The sequence below is a fragment of the Rhincodon typus genome, chromosome 40 (assembly GCF_021869965.1).
Source record: "Rhincodon typus isolate 14 chromosome 40, sRhiTyp1.1, whole genome shotgun sequence".
NCBI lineage: Eukaryota > Metazoa > Chordata > Chondrichthyes > Orectolobiformes > Rhincodontidae > Rhincodon > Rhincodon typus.
The window spans coordinates 2,994,679-3,012,827 of NC_063371.1; the positions used below are offsets into that span (position 1 = coordinate 2,994,679).

Sequence of the window (18,149 nt, forward strand, 5' to 3'; positions counted from 1 at the left end):
TGTGTGTGTGTGTGTGTGTGTGTGTGTGTGTGTGTGTGTGTGTGTGAGAGCAGCATAGGTTTACCAACATGATACCTGAACTTCCAAGAGTTATGTTAGGAGGAGAAACTGTACAACTTTTAGTTTTATTTCCTGGAATTTACAAGGTTAAGGAGAAATTTGAGCAAAGTTTTCAGGATGTTAGGCGGATCAGATCAAGAAGCTTTATAGAAACTATTTCTGTCAGTCTCTGGCTAGAGGTCAAAGTGCAAAGTTTAGAGCCAAACGCTTTGGGAGTGAAATTAGGAAACATTTCCACAATCAGAAGATGGTAGATGTTGGAAATTCTATGACGACAGATCAATTGTTAATTCTAAATCTGAGAGCGATGGATATTTTTTGTTAAGCCAAGGGGTGAAGGCAGGTTTGTGAAGTTAAGTCACAGGTAAGCTTTGATCACAGTAAATGGCAGAGCTGGACTGAGGGGCTGAAATGCCTTCTCCAGTTCCTATCTTCCAATCACACTTGAAGAATGAGAATTAGACGAGGAACCAAGTCACACGCACATTGCTTCATGGTTGGCTTTGGACACAGGGGATGACTGCACACACATTGTTATTCCAACTGGTTTAAAGGCAAACATCATTGGATTGCCAAGCACATCACTGTGTGCGTCTATATTCGCCGCTCCTCTACTAGACACCCAGAGCCAGTGGACCTGTATCCCAGCGAGCTAGCACCTTCAGGAACAGAGCACAGGAGGCTGGGGGTGGGCACACTGAGATGAATTCACTTTCACTCACCCAACATTATAGCATCCACAGCCCCACCAGGGCAAAACTCGATGAGGATCTGTGAAGGAAACGAGAAGGGGTTATGATCTCATGTGCTAAAGTGCCCACTGCAATTTCCAAAGCTGAGCGCTTAGAATGTGGAGTGGTCCGTCCCAAGGCGAACACAAAGCAGGTCACATTGACCCTATTTCAATTCAGATCCAACGCAGACACCAGAACAATGGGAACGGAGGAAGGCTAGGTCAAGCTCACATAGGCTGTCGCTGAACAGGAAGGCCAAATAGCTTTGTCTTTTGTATTGTGAATTCTGCATAATTTTACATTATTACCTCGTGCCTCAATAGATACCATCTTGATCCAGCGGAATTATTGAAGTGTGGACAAGACCCCATCTTTTGATCAGAAAGGTTCTTACACACTACCACTGTACCACAAGATCCCTCCTCATACACAGTCAATTAAATGGGGCTATGAGCGAAAAAAAGCAGGGGAACACATTTGTAAGACTTTTTGAAGGAGCAAGCGCAGGCCCAGCTCGCGGACTGGCATTGTTCTGTGCTGTGGTTCAGTGGTTAGCACTGCTGCCTCATAGCGCCAGGGATTCGGGTTTGCACGTTCTCCTTATGTCTACACGGGTTTCCTCCAGCTGCTCCGGTTTCTTCCCACAGTCCAAAGATGTGCAGGTTAGATGGACTGGCCGTGGGAAATTGGCCCCCAGTGACTAGGATGTACAGGTTAGGATTAGCCATGGGAAATGCAGAGTTACAGGAGTAGGGAGGTGGCCTGGGTGGGATGTTCTTTGGAGGTCTGGTGTGGACTTGATAGGCCGAATGGCTTGCTTCCACACTGTAGGGATTCTGTGAATCCACGATCAGGATGTAGATCACAATAACCACCAACCCTCCCTCCCCCCCTACAGGATATAATTTCGGGAGGTTAGGAAAAGAGTGGCGCCCACTTTTCATACCACCTTCCTTTCATGACTCACCCACAGGCTGTTTCCGTAGTAGAAGGCATCGAGAAGTTTAACAATGTTGGAGTGATTACATGAGGCCAGAATCTCAATTTCCACCATGTAATCTTCGAGCTCCTCCTCATCCAGTGAACTGATCACCTTGGCAGCTGCAATGGCCCCAGTCTCCCTGTTCTGCGCCTTTCGGGTAGAGAGTAAGAGTCATAAGTCCACAGGAAATAGGAAACAGGAGCAGGCCATTCATCCCCTTGATCGTGCTCCACCCTTCAGTAAAAATCATGGCTGATCCAATATTCCTCCAGTCCACTTTATCCGTGTAACCCTTGATTCCCTGTTTGATCAAGAATCTATCGATCTCAGCCTTAAATATACACAAGGACTCTGCCCCCACAGCTCTCTGTGGCAAGGAGATCCAAAGACTCCCAACCCTCCGAGAGAAGAAATTCCTCCTCATCTCAGTCTTCAGTTGGTGCCCCCTTTATTCTGGGGCTGTGCCCTCTGGTCCTAGACTCTCCCATGAGGGGAAACACCCTCTCAGCATTGACCCTGTCAAGTCCTTTAAGAAACCTACACGTTTCAATGAGATCGCCTCTCACTCTTCCAAACTCCAGTGAGAAGAATCCCAAACCGTTTAATATTTGCTCATAAAACAATCCCTCCTTACCGGGGATCACCCTAATGGACCTTTTCTGAAACAGCCTGCAATGAAACGATATCTTTCCTTAAATAAGGGACAAAAATTGCTCACAGTACTCCAGAAATGGTCTCCCCAGCACCTTGTCCAGTTGTAGACAGACTTCCCCACTCTTATACTCCAACCTCTTTGAAATAAGGGCCAACATTCCACTAGCCCTTCCCTATTCCCTACTGTCCCTGTGTGCTAGCTTTCTGTGTTTCGTGTACAAGTGCCTCCCCCCCCACCACCCCTTCTGAGTCCCTTTGTGATGCAGCTTTCTGGATTTAAATAATACTCCGTTCTTTTGCTGTCCCTTCCAAAATGAAACAACTTCACATTTTCCCACCTTATACCCCATTTGCCAACCTTTTACCCACTTACCTAACGTATCTGTCAACTTGTTTGTATATCTCTCGCAGCCTGCTTTTCCAACTAGGTTTCGTGTCAGATCTGGCGACACTACACTCCCTTCTTTATTCCAAATCTTGCTCTTGCACACGGCAAGGTTGTTTTCCCTCAAGTCTCCCTCTGAGTTCCTTCTGAAATCTGCAGTTCAATTTAGATCAATGCAACTTATTGCATTTTGGTGGGTCAAGCTGGGGCAGGACTTACACAATCAATGGTAAGGCCTTGGGGAGTGTGATAGACAAAGAGGGGTACAGATTCATAGCTCCTTGAAAGTGGAGTCACAGGTAGACAGGATGGTGAAATAGGCTTTCGGTACACTTGCTTTCAGCATTGAGTATAGGAGTTGGGGTGTCATGTTGCAAAAGTACAAGGTGTTGGTGAGGCCACATTTGGAGTACTGCATGCAGCTCTGGCTGCCCTACTAAACAGAGGATACTATTAAACTGGAAAGAGTTCAGAAAAGATCTATTTGTGTGCTACTTGGACTGGAAGGTTTGAGTAATAAAGAGAAGTTGGATAGGCTGGGACATTTTTCCCTGGAGCGTAGGACACTGAGGGGTGACTTTATAGAAGTCTACAAAATCATGAGAGGCACAGATAAGGTAGATAACCAATGGCTTTTCTAGACAGTAGAGGAGTCTAAAACTGGAGGGCATAGGTTTAAGGTGAAGGGGGAGAGATACAAAAAGGTCCAGAGGGGTAATATTTTCACACAGAGGGTGGTGAATGTCTAGCTATCAGAGGTAGTGGTGAGTACAATTTTGTCATTCGAGAAACATTCCGACAGACACATGGATGGGATGGGTATGGAGGGATATGGACCAAATGCAGGCGAATGCGACTCAATCAATTGTGAAAACTGGGTCGGCATGGACAAGTTGGGCCGAATGGCCTGTTTCCCTGTTGTGGACCTCTAAATCATTCATCGTCATCTGCTTCCACTGGCCTCATGAGTTCCACCTCATTAACAATTGGTCTCTAATAAAGGTTACAAATCTGTGCCTCTCGCGTCACCCATCACCTAATAGGAACAGCTTTTCTCTTCTACCTGGTCTAATCCTGTCTGAATGTTGTAGCCCTCTGTCAAATCTTCCCCTCAATCTCCTTTTGCTCTAAGGGGAACAACTCCAGCTTTTCCGACCAAATCCCTCAACCCTGGGACCAATCTGGTCGATCCCCTCCACACCCTCTCGACGAGCCTCACGTCCTTCCCCAGTACTTTTAAAAAATGGTTCCACTACCTCTCCCTATCCAATTACATCATTAATGTTGCTGAGAGATGATTTCTTTGCCGTCATAGAGTCACAGAGCTGTACAGCATGGAAACAGACCCCTCAGTCCAATGTGTCTATGCTGAACAGGTATCCTAAATTAATCGAGTCCCATTTGCCAGCATTTGGCCCGTATCCCTCTCAACCCTGTACCCATCCAGATGCCTTTTAAGTGCTGTCATTGTACCAGCCTCCACCACTTCCTCTGGCAGCTCGTTCCATACACGCTCCACCCTCTGCGGGGAAAAGTTGCCCCTCAAGTCCCATTTAAATCTTTCCCCTGTCACCTTAAACCTATGCCCTCTAGTTTTGGACCCTCTTACCCTGGGGAAAAACACCTTGACCATTCATCCTATCCATGCTCCTCGTGATTTTATAAATTTCCATAACGTCACCCCTCAGCCTCCGACGCTCCAGGGAAATTAGCCCCAGCTTCTCCCTGTAGCTCAAAACCTCCAACCCTGGCAACATCCTTGTAAATCTTTTCTGAACCCTTTCAAGTTTCACGACATCCTTCCTGTAGCATGGAGGCCAGAATTGAATGCAGTTTTCCAAAAGTGACCTAACCCCCAATGTCTTGTACAGCCACAACATGACCCTCACAACTCCTAACTCAATGCACTGACCAATAAAAGCAAGCGTACCAAACACCTTCTTCACCGCCTTGTCTACCTGTGACTCTACTTGCAACGAGCTATGAACCTGCATCTCCAAGATCTCTTTGTTCAGCAACACTCCCCAGGACTTTACTATGAAGTGTATAAGTCCTTTTGGTGTCTAAAGACTTCCTGGGTTGTAGCTGCTGCTTATCACGAAGGGGAAAGAATATAGGGAGGGCCCGATACAGTTGCACAAGGCACTGGTGAGACCCTATCACGCAAACTGTAGACTCGCTTTATTTTTGAAAACTTACACTCGAAACAGTTCTCATTCCTGGATTATCTCCTGAGGACAGATTGAACCATTAGGCCGATACCCATTAGAGTTCAGAAGAATGAGAGGTGACCTTATTGTTGCATATAATTTCCTGGAGGAACTTGATAGAGTGGATGCTGGGCTGATGTTTCTGCTGACGGAAGAGACAAGTACTTGGGGGCATGGTTTAAAAATAACCAAGACATTTCTTTTCCCCTCTGTCAGAGGATCGTGAATCTGTGGAAATTTCTGTGTGTTATTATATTTCCGAAAAGCTGTGTTAGACAGGGAGCAAGGATAATGGGAGGCAGGCAGGAAAGTAGAGGTGAAGCCATATCAGATCAGCCATGATTTCGCTGAATGGTGTATCAGGCTTAAGAGGGCTGAATGGCCTACTCCTGCTCCTAATTCACACAATTCCACATCGCTGACGCCACACCATGTCTTCAACCCTGAAGACCTGTGTTTTACAAATGTTCCCATGCGTGTGAACAGCTTTGGAAAACAGGTAATGTAGGGGATGGACAGAATGTGAGGTGGGGAGGTGTGCAGTTAGTCATGCAATGGCCTGCTCCATGGTTGCCATGGAGACTCGCCTACATCTAATCGACACTGCTGAGCGCTCAACTAAACAGGAAACTATCAAACATGATGTCAAGATAGACAAAAAGCAACAGATTAATCATTTTTTCCACGTTTTCATCCTCCAGCATCTGCTCTCGTTGTTAGAAGGTTGGACAATCATGGGGGTCGGGGTTAGGCTTGACTGTTGACTTTCCCTTTGTCAGGGCCCTTGGCCCATTTTGGAAACAAATATTTGTCTTAAAGTCTTTTTTTTTAACTTTAGCAGTTAATATAAAGCCAACTGCAGGCAGTTCAGTGATTCTGAGGTGTGAAAATAGAAGTGGGAACCACGTTTGGGCCCAGATATGACTCCAACCAGCGGAGAGTTGGCCCCCTGATGCCCACTGATTCCAGTTTTGTGAGGGCTCCTTAATGCTGCAATCGGTCAAATGTGGCTTTGATGCCAAGGGCAGTCACTTTCACCTCACCTCTGGAATTCAGCCCTTTTGTCCGTGTTTAGATTGAAGCTGCAATGAGATCAAATCACTCCCTGGCTTTAGCGTCACTGAATTCCCCCTCACTATCAACAGGGGCAGATTACTGACCAGAAACTGAACTGGTCCAGCCCATATATTGTGGCTGCAAGAGCAGGTCAGGGGCTGGGAATCCTGCAGAGAGTAACTCCCCTCCTGACTCCCCCCCAAAGCCTGTCCCACCATTGACAAGGCACAAGCCAGGAATGTGACGGAATACTCCCCACTTGCCCCGGATGGGGGCAGCTTCGACAACACTTGGGAAGCTCGACACCATCCAGGGACAAAGCAGCCCCCGGCTTGATTGGCCCCACATCCGCAAACATCCCACTGCCCCCCCCCACCACCGACGCTCAGTCACAGCAGTGTGTACCATCTACAAGATGCACTGCGGCAATAGGAGAGAGCGATCTAGTGTGGAGGGGAGAGCAGGCTCAGCAATTCAAGATGGCGGCACTGGCAGAGCCCACCTGCTCCAGGCCATCTGTATTTTTTATTCTCCCTCCCCTTTTCATTTTTTTTTTCTTTTTCTTCTTTTCTTCACCTTCCTGACAACGCAGGGAGGCTGGGGCGGTGTGGTGGTGACCACAATGGGGACACCTGGCTTCGCAGGCCTGATGTGTGGGCTCCTGGCGATGGGTCGTCGACTGTGGTGGTGTCAGTGCCTGGACTAGGGGCTCCTGGCTGCAGTAGGCCTGGAGCAGGGACTTTGCATAAGTCTTGGAGCTGTGTATGGCACTCCAGACGATGGAGATGAACACTATTTAAGTACTTTCTTTTTATTCTTTTGTACCTCAAAATAGCGGCGGATTGTGACGACAAAATACTTTTCACTGTATTTCCCCAGATCTATGTGACAATAAATCATTCATTCATTCATTTTTTCACCGAGGCCCCTCAGACAGCACCTTCCAAACCCAAGACCCACTTCCATCCAGAAGGACAAGGGGCAGCAGATACATGGGAACATCACCCCCTGCAAGTTCACCCCCCGAGCCCCTCACCGTCCCCGACTTGGAAATATATCGGCCGTTCCTTCAGTGTCGCTGGGTCAGAATCCTGGAACTCCCTCCCTGAGGGCACCGTGTGGGGGTCCCTACACCACACAGACTGCAGCGGTTCAAGAAGGCGGCTCACCTCCACTTTCTCAAGGGGGGCAATTAGGGATGGGAAATAAATACTGGTTCAGCCTGTTGTGATTGTAATGAGGTCAGCCAGGTGGACCTCATAGAATAGGAGTTCCCAGATTGGGGCTGTTAATCTGGTTTCAATCAGGGAGCCCTGGCTGAAGGATATAAACAGCAGGGGTTCTGTTCACTCTGAGAGCTGGCTCTGAGGGAACTGGATCAGTGTCAAGGACTCTCCATGTGTAAATAAAGGGTGACTTGGTGGTGGGATACCTGTCTCTGTGGAGTTATTTCATACCGATGATGTACATATCCCTTGATTGATTTTTTTTAAAAGAAACTACAAATTTCTTTTGCAAGAATTGTCTACAGAACAAAAATGAATAAACTGAAGGGGTGGGTGCAAACCAGGACCGAAAGACTTAACATAATGAACAGGAGAGCACACAGGAAAGAAAATGGAAGTGCCCAGTCCACTCCACCGACTAGAAAGTCAACATTCCATCGCATATTGATAAGATTTGTGTCATTTGAGGCACAATGCCCCATCAGATTGAGTTCTCAAGTCTACACCTTTGAGCTGTGCCTATCAGGAGTGCAATAAGCTGACTGCACACAAACACTGTCTACAGGTCGGCACCGAGTGAACTGCCTTCCTTCGGAAGTGGTTGTGGTTTTTGCTCTTTCTGGCAATCGCTTGGCTGAACGAGAGGAAGGCATCTCTCTTCAAAAAGATCGCATCGAAAGCGTCTACCGCCACTGCTTCTCCTCTTGTTCTGAGCTGGACTATAAAAGCTGCTGTGTGACTTGCAGCCATTGTAAAAAAAAAACTTTTCATTGTACTCCAGTATTGTAGTACAAGTGACAATAAAGGATATTGAACACAACGTGGGGCGATGGACCTTGGGATGCATAAGCACCTGAATTGAGTAGCATAATAAGCATGGCTTTGTAGAAGTCCACTCGTGTGCCATACAGTTTCTGCTGTAGACTGCTTGTCCGGTAAATGATCAAGAAACAGGAGCAGGAATAAGTCGCTCGGTCCCTACAAAATGCTCCAACACTCAATAAGATCCCGGTTGATCTGACTGTGACCTAACTCTCTTTTCCTGCCAGCTTTCTCCCTAACCCTGTAACCCCCGTCACCCTGGTCAGTCAGACATCGAATATACTCAATGGCCACAGCTTTGGCTACCCTCTGGGGAAGGGCAATGCACAGATTAATGTCTGTCTCAGAGAGAGAGGGAATAAAAAAAAACTCTTCTCTATCTTAAAGGGGAGACCCCCTGCTTTTACAAACTGTGACCCCTAGTTCTCTAGCTATCCCCGTGAGAGAAAGCGTTCAGCTCCAGTGTCTAGGGCGCGATCGAGTGTCTATAAACATAGAGTCATACAGCAGACAAACAGACCCTTCGGTCCAACCAGTCCACGCCGACCATAATCCTAAACTAAACTAGTCCCACCTGCCTGCATATCCCTCCAAACATTCCTTATTCATGTACTTATCCAAATGTCTTTTAAACGTTGTAACTGTATCCACATCCACCACTTCCTCTGGAAGTTCATTCCATACAGGAACCATTCTATGTAAAAGAAATTGCCCCTCGTGTCTTTTTTTTAAATCTCTCTCCTCTCACCTTAAAAATGTGCCCCCTAGTCTTGAAATCTCCCACCTGAGGGAAAAGATATCTGCCATTCACCTTATCTATACTCTTCATCATTTGATAAACCCCTCTAAGGTCACTCCTCAACCTCCTACACTCCAGAGAAAAAAGTCCCAGCCTCTCCTTACAACTCAAACCCTCCATTCCCGGTAACATCTTGACAAATCTTTTCTGAGCCCTCTCTGGCTTAATAACATCCTTCCTATACCATGTTTGACTCTTAAAGATAAACCTTTGAAGAGGCTCTTGAAAAAAACACATTTTGCCTGGAATATTATCCAAGATGAAAACTAGGCTAATCGCTCCTAAATTTGTGGCAATTTGCCAAGTGTCAAATTAGCTTGACGTCATAAATCAAAAACATGGGATTGTGTCATTGTAAAAAACATGAAAATAGATCAATCCCTAAAAAATTGCACCTTTTGATTTTCTTTATGTGATGACGTCAGTCACCTTTACAACAAATTTTAACCTAGCTATACAAAACCCTGGTTCGGCCACATCTTGAGTATTGTGTCCAGTTCTGGTCGCCTCATTACAGGAAAGATGTGGAAGCATTGGAAAAAGTGCAGAGGAGATTTACCAGGATGTTGCCTGGAACGGAGGGAAGGTCTTACGAGGAAAGGTTGAGAGAGCTAGGGCTTTTCTCTTTAGAACGACAAAGGATGAGAGGTGACTTGATAGAGGTGTACAAAATGATCAGAGGTATAGATAGAGTGGTCGGCCAGAGACTTTTTCCTATGGTGGAGGTAGCTATTACGAGGGGGCATAGTTTTAAAGTGAGTGGCGGTAGATATAGGGGAAACGTCAGAGGTAGGTTCTTTACTCAGAGAGTGGTCGGGACGTGGAGTGCATTGCCGGAGAGGGTAGTGGATTCGGCCTCATTAGGGCCATTTAAGCGGCTGTGAGATAGGCATATGGATGATAGTATAAGGTAGGGGTGGAGGTTAGACAGACCTTAGGTTTAGGGTAAAAGTTCGGCACAACATTGTGGGCCGAAGGGCCTGTACTGTGCTGTACTTTTCTATGTTCTAAGATGGGTCAAATTGACGCAGTTGCATTTTTTTGTACAACTGATTCTCATGACTAGAAAAAGCTTCAACCAGCTTATACTGAATAATTTATCCTGTAAAACTATTAGTTGCAAACCCAAAAGCTGCTCCTTGAATCAAAGATGGGGTCAGTAACCATGGTATGGCCATTCCACATTGGTAGGTATGGAGAAGTTGTTTCCTCGTGCAGGAGAGTCAAGGATCGGAGGACATCACCTCACAGTAAAAGGTCACCCATTTACGACAGAGATGAGGATCAATTTCTTCTCTCAGAGGGAAGTGAATCGGTGGAATTCTTTACCGCAGAGGGCTGTCAGGGCTGGGTTATTACGTACATTCAAGATGTGACGGTGCCAATGTCGGACTCGGGGGGATGGGCAAGGTCAGAAGTCACACAGCACCAGGTTAGAGTCCAACAGATTTATTTAAAATCACAAGCTTTCGGAGCGCTGCAATTCACCTGGCAAAGGGGAAGCCCTTGGGAAGCTTGTGATTTTAAATAAGTATACTCAAAGCTGAGGTAAATTTTTGATCAGGAGGAGAATCGAGGGTTATGGGGTAAAGTTGGGGAAAGTGGCGTTGAGGATTATCACAGGTCTCACGGGATGGCAGAACAGGCTCGAAGGGCTGAATGGCCTTATTCAGCTCGTTTTATGGAATATGTGGAAGGGCGTAGAAGTGGCATTCCAGCCAACCCACTGAGGCAGTGGGGTTTAATGAGAAACAGTTAAATCTGAGCTGTCGCCTGAGGAAAGGTAATATTCGAAGCGTTGACTGCTCCTTTCCTCCAGACGCTGCCTGGCTTGCTGTGTTCTTCCAGCCTCCTGTTTGTCTACCTTGGATTCCAGCATCTGCAGCTTTTTTATTTGTCTCTAGTCAATGTAAACCCTCCCTGGTCCGCTAATGTCCACTTTGGGAAGGGGAATCCGCTGTCATTACCCAGTCTTTTTATTTATTCATTTTTGTGGCATGTGGGCGTCGCTGGCTGGCCAGCATTTATTACCCCGTCCCTAGGTGCTCCTTGAGAAGGTGGGGGTGAGCTGCCTTCTTGAACCGCTGCAGTCCTCCTGCTGTGGGCCGACCCACAATGCCCTCAGGGAGGGAGTTCCAGGATTCTGACCCAGCGGCGCTGAAGGAACGGCCGATATATTTCCCAAGTCGGGGACGGTGAGGGGCTCGGAGGGTGAACTTGCAGGGGGTGGTGTTCCCATGTACCTGCTGCCCCTTGTCCTTCTGGATGGAAGTGGGTCGTGGGTTTGGAAGGTGCTGTCTGAGGGCCCTCGGTGAGTTGCCGCAGTGCATCTTGTAGATGGTACACGCTGCTGTTACTGAGAGTCGGTGGTGGGGGAGTGGGATGTTTGTGGATGTGGGGCCAATCGAGTAGGGGGCTGCTTTGTCCCTGGATGGTGTCGAGCTTCTCGAGTGTTGTTGGAGCTACCCCCATCCGGGGCAAGTGGAGGGTATTCCATCACACTCCTGACTTGTGCCTTCGTGGAACAGGCCTTGAGGGGGGAGTCAGGAGGGGAGTTACTCTCTGCAGGATTCCCAGCCTCTGGCTTGCTCCTGTAGCCGCTGTGTTTATATGGGGCTGGTCCAGTTGAGTTTCTGGTGAATAGTAACCTCCAGGGTGTGGACAGTGTGGGGGTTCAGTGATGGTAACACCATTGAATTTCAAGGGGTGGTGATTAGATTGTCTCATATTGGTGATGGTCATAGCCTGGCATTTGTATGGTGTGAATATTACTTGTTGGTTATACATGTGACTCCAGACCCCACAGCGATGTGGTCGACTCTCAGCTGCCCTCTGAAATGGCTAAGGGCACTTATGGATGAGCAACAAATGCTGTTCTTGCCAATGATGCATCCAGGAAAGAATAATGAAAAGGACAGGGATGGTTTCCCTACAGTTTTTGGTCAGTGGGTGTCTGAAGTGTGGAAATACACTATAGAGTCATAGTCATAGAGTCATACAGCTCGGAAACAGGCCCTTTGGTCCAACCAGTCCATAATCCCAAGCTAAACTAGTCCCACCTGCCTGCTCCTGCCCATATCCCTCCAAACCTTTCCTATTCATGTACTTATCCAAATGTCTTTTAAATGTTGTAACTGTGCCCACTTCCTCAGGAAGTTCAGTCTGCACGCAAACCACCCTCTAAGCAAAATAATTGCCCGCCCATGTCTTTTTTAAATCTCTCTCCTCTCAGCTTAAAAATGTGCCCCCTACTCATGAAATCCAACATCCTAGAAAAAAGACAAATACCATTTACCCTATCTATGCCCCTCATTATTTTATAAACTTCTCTAAGGTCACCTATCAACCTCCGACACTCCAAGGGATAAAAGTCCCAGCCTTTCGTTATAATTCAGGATGAGTTGGCCTTTAAAGCTCTCATTAATTGCCCAACATTCCCGGCCATTGCTGTGTGTTTATGGTGGGGAGATCTACTGATCCATTTGCTGATGTTTTCCAAAAGTTTGGGAAATGCAAGAAGTGAAACATTTTAATGCAGCGAATGATTAGGATCTCTTGGGGTGCAATCATCTCGTAGGGTCTGTCAGGGGTGCCCAACACCCAAATGAAATTGGGGAATAGGTGTGTTAGGCACGGATGGCTCTGTGTTAGATTAAGGGATATTGGGTGAGCTCTTGACTGACATGTGGAACAAGCCATTGGTGTGCTTTGTGACATGGAAACATACACGCCTGGGCTCTGTCTGCTTCCTATGGGCAGCGGAGTGCAATGCCTGAGCGTGTGGTGGAGGCATATCTAATCGGGATGCCCAGGAGAGAGCTGGATCTTTCTCGGAAAGAGGTATGAGGGGAAGGTGGGTGGAAGGGTGGGGCGGGAGTTGAGTTGCTCCTTTGGAGAGATGGCACCGACAATGAAGGGCCAAATCTCCTCCTCCTGTACTGCAACAATGACGTGGCTTTCTGGTTGCCCCGCTTGGCTGGTGGTAGGCCGAAGGAGATGCCTCAGGTTCGATTTAGATCAACCAGATTGCCTTGGATTTCTGTCCAGTGCAGTGGAATAGCAGAGGTGGCGGTGCGGGCAGTGCAGCCCCTTTTAATTTGACTGGAAAAGAACTTAATCAGATCATGTAGTGAGGCAAAGAGTGCACAGTATCAGACCAGACGGAAAGATCAGCAAGTTGTGGAGATCCCTCCACCCATTGCTGCAGCTTGTAGCTCCTCCTGCTCTCACGGGGCTCCGACACAGTGGTCTGTCTTGAATGTTTTCAAGAAGGAGCCAGTCCTTAGGGCTAAAGGGATGTAAGGGAGGAAGCAGGGAACAGGGGACTTTGGATGGGTGGCTCATGATCACATTGAATGGGAAAGCAGGCTCGAAGGGCCGAATGGCCAACACCTGCTCTGATTTTCTATGTTTCTATGTAGCTCTCATCTGTGACAGCCATTATCCAACTACACCTCAGTTGACCCCTCTTTCTCCTCCTCTCTGCTTATCCTTGTCACTCTCCAGCTCCTGTCAAATGGACAAAATATTGACACTCTCATTTCCGAATGTCACTTTTTTTCCCTTTCTTGCCCACCCCTGAATGCTCTTAAATAAAGGCAAAAACACGGTACATGCTGAAAAGCTGAAAAAGACCCAGAGAATGCTGGAGAAACTCAGTAGGTCTGTGCAGAGAGAAATACATTTGACATTTCGACTCTGATTATGACTCTTCTTCAGAACCCAACCACCCCTTGGCTTGCTCGGCCATTTCAGAAGGCATTTAAGAGTCGATTACGTCTCGTGTCTGAAGTCACGTGTAGACCCAAACCAGGTGAAGAACGGCAGATTTCCTTCCCTCCAGGACATTTGCGAACCAATTTGGGACTTCCCTGAGCACGGATGATGACTCCAGTCACCATTACTGAGGCTACCTTTCAATTCCAGATTCATGAATTAATTGAACTTGAATCTTCACAAGCTGTTGTGGGGTTTGAACCCGTTTTTCCTGGCAATTAGCCCGGTCATCCCGGTTTCTAGCCAAATGGCATCAGTGGCATGCCACTGTCACCCACTCACCTGGAGTCTTCAGCATCTGGGTTGGCATGGTCGAGAAATATCTCAAAAGGTTGTACGAATGTACGCCTGTCGTGCGCACTCAGGGCTAGGGTTCAGGATGGGGTCGAGCGCAGTTGCCCCAAATTTTCGCAGGTGCTGCTATCATTTGGGAGATCTGTCTGTGGACCTTTCAAAGCCTTTCAAGGCAGTGTGGATCAGACAGACTCGCGAGACTGCTAAAGGGAGTCGGTATTGTTCGAGAAGAAGGCATGATGGCAAATTTTCCTCTCAAAGTCATCAGGACACAATGGCAAGAATACCAAGGGGGAACAGCAATTTACACAGCAGGAGAAAAGGGTGCTGGATAGTTGCCAAGTGGAGTTTAATTGGTGGAGGCTTTGCCAGGGCAATGGACAGATACACCGTTGTGTAAATTCAAACCAGGACAACAAAACGAAAAGCTTGCCAGCGTTCTTCTGAGTTCCGGGGAAAACAATTGTCTGCGGAGTCTGATGTTGGACACGGGAAATACATGTCGCACTCAGCAGGGTGGATTTCCAATGATAAACACCCCGCTACTGGATGAGTTGTCTTGGGAGAGGACAAGGCCATTGGATTGTCTTTCTTGCCAATGGATTTGGAGAATCTTGCCCAAGGATTTCTGGCAGTACTTCTCTGGTTGAATCTCCCACCACTCCCTGTCGGCAGAATGTGGTGGGGTCGGGGTGGGGGGGTGGTGGGGGGTGGTGTGCGGGGATTGACATTACATGAGCCATCGGGTTCAGAAACTTTGAATGGAAGATGATGTGGGCTAAGCACAGCCCACTTGTCATTTCCACTATGACATTTTAGTAAAACAAAGACAAGACATGTACAATTAAGTGTAGGGCCTTGGGTAGTTCAGTGTGACCTAGGAGTTTAGGTACATAGTTCTTTGAAGTTTGCATTACTTGTAGACAGGGTGGTTAAGAAGGTGTTTAGCACGCTTGCCTTCATTGCTCAGGCCTTTGAGTATAGGAGTTGGGACGTCATGTTGAGGTTGTACAGGAAGTTGGTGAGACCTCTTCTGGAGAACTGTGTCTGGTTCTGGTCTCTCTGCTACAGGAAGGATATTATTAAACTGGACAGAATTCAGAAAAATTTACCAGGATGATGCCAGGAATGGAGGGTTTGAGTTATAAGGAGAGGCTGGGACTTTTTTTCACTGGAGCATAGGAGGTTGAAGGGTGACCTTATAGAGGTTTATAAAATCATGCGGAATCTCAATAAGGTGAATGGCAGGTGTCCTTTCCCTAGAGTGGGGAATTTCAAGACCAGAGAGCATATTTTTATAGTGAGAGGAGAAAGATTTATAAAAGACACGAGTGGTAACTTCTTTACACAGACAGTGGTTCGTGTGTGGAATGAACTTCCAGAGGAAGTGGTGGATGTGGGGACAGTTACAACGTTTGAAAGACATTTGGATAAGTACATGAATAGGAAATGGTTGGAGGGATATGGGCCAGGCGCAGGCAGGTGGGGACTAGTTTAGTTTGGGATTATGGTTGGCATGGACTGGTTACACTGATGACGCTGTCTCTGTGCTGTATGACTGTATGTCTCGATGGTGCTTCAGAGACCCACTCCCAGAAACTTGCCCCTTTTATCCCAACAGTCAACATATTTAAGAGTCCCCACATAACAATGAAACACATAGACAGTACGGCAATGCCAAAGCAGCGAAAAAGATCAACTCCTTTTGAAGACTCAGAAGTGTTAACACAACAATTAACCTACTCACTTAAGCAAAATAATGAAAACACTTCATAACGCTATAGACGTTTGATGCTCCCTCTGCTATTTCAACAAACAAAACTGCCATTTCTTCCGAGTGGGGTTCTAACTTCTTAATATGGGAAAATATCACATCGCTCCCATAGTTAATTGCCACATCAGTTTGATGGTCTGAACTTCAGCACGCAAGAGGCAAAAAAAAATACAAAAATATGCAACAACAGACCACTGCCTCAGCACAAATCTTTGTCAGTGTGTCCTCGAAATGTTCACGTCTTCCTGTTTGGCGAGTCAGTTTATAACTTATTAGGACTCTCTCTCTTGATTCAGAGGATAGAAGTTAATTATCTATTCACGAGTAAAGTACTATTTGAAAAATTCATTTAGATTCTATCCATTCCTAGACAACAGAGTGACTCCCAACGGTCCTTTGAGGTGGGGGTGGGGTTCAGAGTTAACCAAATCACTGCGGGTTTGGAGTCACATGTAGGCCAGACCAAGAAAGGACAGAAGATGGTTCTAGGTTTAAGGTGACGTGGGGGGGAAAGATTTAAAAAGGGAGCTGAGGGGTAACTTTTTCATGCAAGAGGGTGTTGCGTGTGTGGAATGAGCTGCCAGAGGAGGTGGTGGAGGCTGGTACAGTTACAACATTTAAAAGGCGTCTGGATGCATATATGATTAATAAGGGGTTTAGAGGGATAGGGTCCAAATGCTGGCAGATGGGGACTAGGTCAGACTGGGACGTGGACGAGTTGGACTAAAGGCTCTGTTTCCATGCTGCTATGTGAACAAGATGGGTGTTTTAAAAAAGAAATGACAATCCTGCACTAATGATCACCCTTGTTGTTAGATGGTTCAAGAAAAACACATTAGTCGAATTTAAATTCTCCACCTCCCGTTATTTGGAGGGATTTGGGCCAAGCGCAGGTAGGTGGGACTAGTTTACTTTGGGATTATGGACTGGTTGGATCGAAGGGTATGTTCCCATGCTGGATGACTCCATGGCTCTACGAAGGGACTTGAACCCAATCCCTGGGAGCAATATCCCGATAAATAAGGAGTAGCATTATCACACGGTCTTACCTTGAGGACCTTGCCAAAGGCCCCATCTCCCAGCTCTCCGATCACTCTCCAGACACTTTCAGGATCCACATCTCTCCTGACGCGTTGGTATTGTTTCACCTTCTTCTTGTCCGGACCCAGTTTAAAAAGTTTCATGAAACTCAAGAAGGACATCTCTCCCGTCTCTGTCCGTCCCGCCCCTCAATGAGGGGAACGAGAAACCGTGAGGGAGAGAGCTCTCAGGACAAACCGAGCAGAAACGGCCGTCGCAGTTAAACCATGATCGGGGTGGTCTCACCTCCCTTCGACACTGGCCGCCCCTGGTTGGAGAAAAACGCGCTTTAAAAGCCTCCGGAAAGCGCAGAGACACATCTTAGCAGATTGTCACTTGCTGAGCGTGATGGAAGGCCTTTTGTGTCTTGCTGCCACAAGTCACTACAGGAGGTTGCATGTTTCCAGCTCAGTGCAACTGCAGTGCTGTGTGAGCGTTGCCTGTGGCCGGAAGAATTCAACTCATTTTTGACATCGAGAGCGTCTGAGAAGTAGAGCTTCCCCTGAGGCACCGTGCCAAAAATCTACCAGCTTTTTGTCTTCCACCTGCCGTTCTCCGAACCCCCCCACCACCACTTCCTCCTCCCGGGTTCGGTCAAACTCACTTGAATGCTCTCGGCTTTTCCCGAAGTGACCCCGCTTCCAGAGATGGTTTTAACGCGTTCCACACCGTGCAGTACAATTGAACGATGGTCCCTTCGGTGGTTTTGCAGAGCCGTCGAGCAGATTAATGTTGATGGGATCCGACGTGAACGAAAGATTTCTCTCACTGACTTCTAAGGTGAAGGCTCAAATGACATGCCTCCGCCCAACCTCAAACCGCCGTGAGCAGGCGGTTTGGGCGTTGGATCAGCTTTGAATGATCTACAACCCGTCCTCGACTTTATTTTCCAAACCTTTCACAGTCTGGGACAGGATAACGGGGTTTAACAGACAAACAGGGTGCGGGAGCCGGGACTTCGAGCCTGTTCAATCTGATCAGGGTTGATCCTCTGTTCCAAATTCCTGCCAAATACCCATTGATGCTTCCAAGATCTAAACATTTTATCTGTGTCTTTCAGCGGCTTGGCCTCCATAGCCTTGTGTGGGAAAGAATTCTGCAGGTTGACTATATCCTCAGCGAAGAAATGTTCCCTAGAATTCCGCAAGATGGTGGCGAAGTTGGATGCTCCAGTCGGAGCTCCACTGCTCCACCTGTGCTTTTCCTCCTTTTTCCTTTCTTCTTACTTTTTCTCTTCTTCTCTCCCCTCAGCACTGGAGGCGGACACTGCAGCAAGTCCCCATAAGAGCCCTGGAAC

The 18,149-nt window shown here is 47.3% G+C and overlaps 1 protein-coding gene across 1 annotated transcript in view; it reads right to left on the bottom strand.

Annotated features, from left to right (window-relative positions):
• The window catches only part of LOC109937968 (serine/threonine-protein kinase 10-like), a 50,581-nt gene extending 33,336 nt beyond the window's left edge, over positions 1–17,245 (bottom strand). The window contains exons 1-3 of the mRNA XM_048618721.1: positions 16,822–17,245; positions 1,762–1,926; positions 783–831 (exon numbers count right to left, since the gene is read on the bottom strand). Of these exons, the coding sequence (XP_048474678.1) occupies positions 783–831; positions 1,762–1,926; positions 16,822–16,974 (367 nt within the window). The 5' untranslated portion in view covers positions 16,975–17,245. The remainder of the gene's footprint in view (positions 1–782; positions 832–1,761; positions 1,927–16,821) is intronic.
• Between the last annotated feature and the right edge of the window lie 904 nt (positions 17,246–18,149).